The 3,388-nt window shown below is 48.4% G+C and overlaps 1 protein-coding gene across 1 annotated transcript; it reads left to right on the forward strand.

The window, feature by feature from the left end:
• Window position 1: 1 nt before the first annotated feature.
• Window positions 2–2,836, forward strand: LOC109428052 (ATP-dependent DNA helicase DDX11; the record flags this gene model as incomplete). The annotated part of the gene is given in 3 exon segments (XM_019703722.3): window positions 2–547; window positions 827–1,960; window positions 2,146–2,836. Coding segments are annotated over 3 exon segments (2,325 nt in total), but the record flags the coding sequence as incomplete, so codon positions are not given.
• Window positions 2,837–3,388: the final 552 nt, after the last annotated feature.

Below are 3,388 nucleotides of genomic sequence, written 5' to 3' on the forward strand. Positions count from 1 at the left end.
GGGGGCTGTGGATTGGATTTCCGGCCAGTTTGAGACGATGGGAATCAAGAAGGAACTGGGTGAGTTGAAGGGAGTGAAGGATCTGATGGATGAGTACGGGAAGAGACTGGAAGAGCTGAAGGAAAAATCGATGAAAGTGAAGAAAAGAAGGTTTGCCAGGGTGAAGAAGGAAAAGGATGAGACGTTGGAAGTGGAGAAAGAGGTGGGTTTAGGGGAGGACGATTTCCTGGTGGAAGATTCGGATGAGGACGACGATGCAGGTTTGCAAGAGGAGGATGATCGTTTGAAGTACAAACCGGTGCAGGTGATCTTCTGTTCGAGGACACATTCCCAGCTGGGCCAGGTTGTGAACGAAGTGCGGAGGACCGAGTTTGGAAAGCAGATTCGTTTGACCACGATAGCTTCGAGGCAGAATTTTTGCATCAACGATGAGGTACGGAGGTTGAGGTCGAATCCTTTGATCAACGAGCGGTGCTTGGAACTGCAGAAGAAATCCGGTAAAGCTACGGCAGTTGATGAAGATCAGAACACCAGGAAGAAGCGAAAGGTGAGTTTGAGTTGTAGTCGAAGTAGGCGTTGTAGTAAACCACGTTGTTCCGCGTTGATCTTTTTGTATGTATGTACTAGATTTGTTATGTAAAATATAAAGTTGCCATGGAAACACCTAGAAACACTAGCAACCGGAGTTGTTGATTTCGTTGATTCCCTGTAAAAGTTTCATTAGTTTTCAGTCAGTGGACCAAATCGGTCGCAAATCTTTTCTTTTCTGTGAAGTTTGGACAAATTTCGAAATGGAAGCTCGTCTATCAAAGTTCTTCCATTTCAGGTGGCTGAAAAGTGTTCCTTCTACAACCGTCAAGCAATTGAAGACCTCAAAAATGATTCCCTCTTTGAAGTGCAAGACATCGAAGAGCTGGTTACGTTCGCCAAGCAGGAAAAAGCCTGTCCCTACTACGCATCCCGGGCGGCCATTCCGGATTCGCAGCTTCTCATGATTCCCTACCAGAATCTGCTTCATCGAAGAACTCGCGAACAGACCGGAATCGACATCAGCAACGCAGTCATCATCATTGACGAAGCCCACAATCTGCTCGACACAATTTCCAGCATCCACAGTCAGGAAGTGACCCTGGATCAGCTGCAGCAAGCTCGGCTACATCTGAGCGCCTACAAAGCTCAGTACTTTCCACGGTTCTCCACCAAGAACCTGCTGAAAATCAACCAACTGCTGTTCGTAGCGACGCGACTCGGGAAAGTTCTGGAAAATCCCACGAAGGATGCTCCGTTCCGGATGATCGAAACGCACGAACTGGTGACCGAGGGAGACTTCTTCAATCTCAACCTGCAGGAGATACTTCAGTTTTCCGACAAGAGTCGGATCGCTCAGAAAGTCCACGGATTCGCCCAGAGTGTCCCTCCTTCGGTGCTAGAAGGACCGGCAAAAAAGCGTCCGGAACCGAAGAAGCCGCCATCCAGCGCTTTGAAAGATTATCTCAAACAGCTGGAAAAGGACGCGTCCGAGAAAGGCAAACAATCGAAAGCAGTGGAAGTGGTCGAGGCGTCCAAACAGGAACAAAAACGAGAACCCATCGCCAATGCCATTCGTCCGCTGCTGAGCTTGCTGGAATGTCTAGCGGAAAGCTTCGACGACGGAAGAATCCTCCTGACGTACAACAAAAACGACCCCAAAAAGTCCACCATGAAGTATTTGCTCCTGAATCCGGGAGCACGTTTCCAGGAGATTTTGACCAGCTGTCGATCGGTTATTCTGGCCGGAGGAACCATGCAGCCAGTTGACGAACTAACAGAGCAGCTGTTTAAAAACTGCCCGGAACGAGTGCAGCTAAGAAGTTACAGGCACGTTGTTCCAGCGGACGCAGTCCTTCCGCTGGCCATAGGCAAGGGGCCTTCCGGAAAGGAGCTTCTTTTCAACTTTGCCAATCGGCAGAACAAGGAGCTGGTAAGTACTAAGTACAAAGCCTTAAAACTATTTTACTGTACAATCTACATCTTAATTTCTCGAGCTATTCATGACACCTTAGAAATTTCCAAAAAAAACTTCTCATTTAGAGTTCCTGGAAGATTTTCCAATAAGCATATGGCAAATTTCTAACCCTTCTCTTTCCCCACCCCCACCCCACCCAGCTCAACGAACTGTCCTCGGTCCTGTCCAACCTGTGCCAAGTGGTGCCCCACGGAGTGGTGTGCTTCTTCAGTTCCTACGACTATCTGGACCAATTCTACAACCACCTGCAGCAGTCCGGTCGCCTGCCGAAACTGGAAGAACGCAAGCGCGTTTTCCGGGAGCCCCGAGGCAGCGGTCAGGTGGAAAAAATCCTGGCCGACTACTCGAAAGCCGCCCGCCAGTGGACCGGATCGCAAACCGGAGCGCTGATGTTGAGCGTCGTCGGTGGCAAGCTGAGCGAGGGTCTGAACTTTGCCGACGAGCTGGGACGATGCGTGGTGGTCGTCGGGCTGCCCTACCCGAATCGGACCAGTCCGGAGTTGGTCGAGCGGATGCGCTACCTGGACCGGACGCTGCAACCTCCGGCCGGAAATGAGTACTACGAGAATCTCTGTATGAAGGCGGTTAATCAGTGCATCGGGCGAGCAGTCCGGCATATAAACGATTATGCCAGTGTGGTGCTGCTGGATGTGCGGTACGGGAGCAGCGAAAAGATTAGACGGAAACTGCCGGTTTGGATTTCGGAGGGGATGCAGTGTCTCGAGCGGTACGGACAAGCACACGGTAGTTTGGTGCGATTTTTCAAGGGAAGGAATGGAAAGTGACAAGTTATCTTCCAATGTATGTGATTAAAAATACAGTTTTGATTTATTTGAGTGGGTGTAATTCGAAGATCTGGTTTGAAGATTCCTTTGTTAGCGCATCTGCTGGCGACTACTGGAAAACGAACAGAGCAGCGAAACCAGGTAAGGCAACTTATCATTCTATTAAAAAATACGTGTGAGACGAGTTGCAGCAAACAGATGGTTGTTTTTCAGCAAGAGTTGTACATTCATCAAACGAAGCATGCCGAATCGAATATAGATGTTTCGTTTTTGTCAACACGGTTCAAGACTACCAGTTGACAAAAACAGAATAATTTTCTCTGGGAATTTTTTTGCAACATTTCAAAAAGAACTGGTTGTTTTACTATAAAACTTATTGATAGACTACAGCCAGACAGACAGACAGACAGACAAGACAGACAAGACAGACAAGACAGACAAGACAGACAAGACAGACAAGACAGACAAGACAGACAAGACAGACAAGACAGACAAGACAGACAGACAGACAGACACGCTTCTGCATTTATGAAACTATTCTTGGAGCACAAAAGCATTCTTCGACAAGCCTTTTTGGTTAACTGTAGGTAAGGGCGCC

The sequence above is a fragment of the Aedes albopictus genome, chromosome 3 (assembly GCF_035046485.1).
Source record: "Aedes albopictus strain Foshan chromosome 3, AalbF5, whole genome shotgun sequence".
Classification (NCBI taxonomy): domain Eukaryota; kingdom Metazoa; phylum Arthropoda; class Insecta; order Diptera; family Culicidae; genus Aedes; species Aedes albopictus.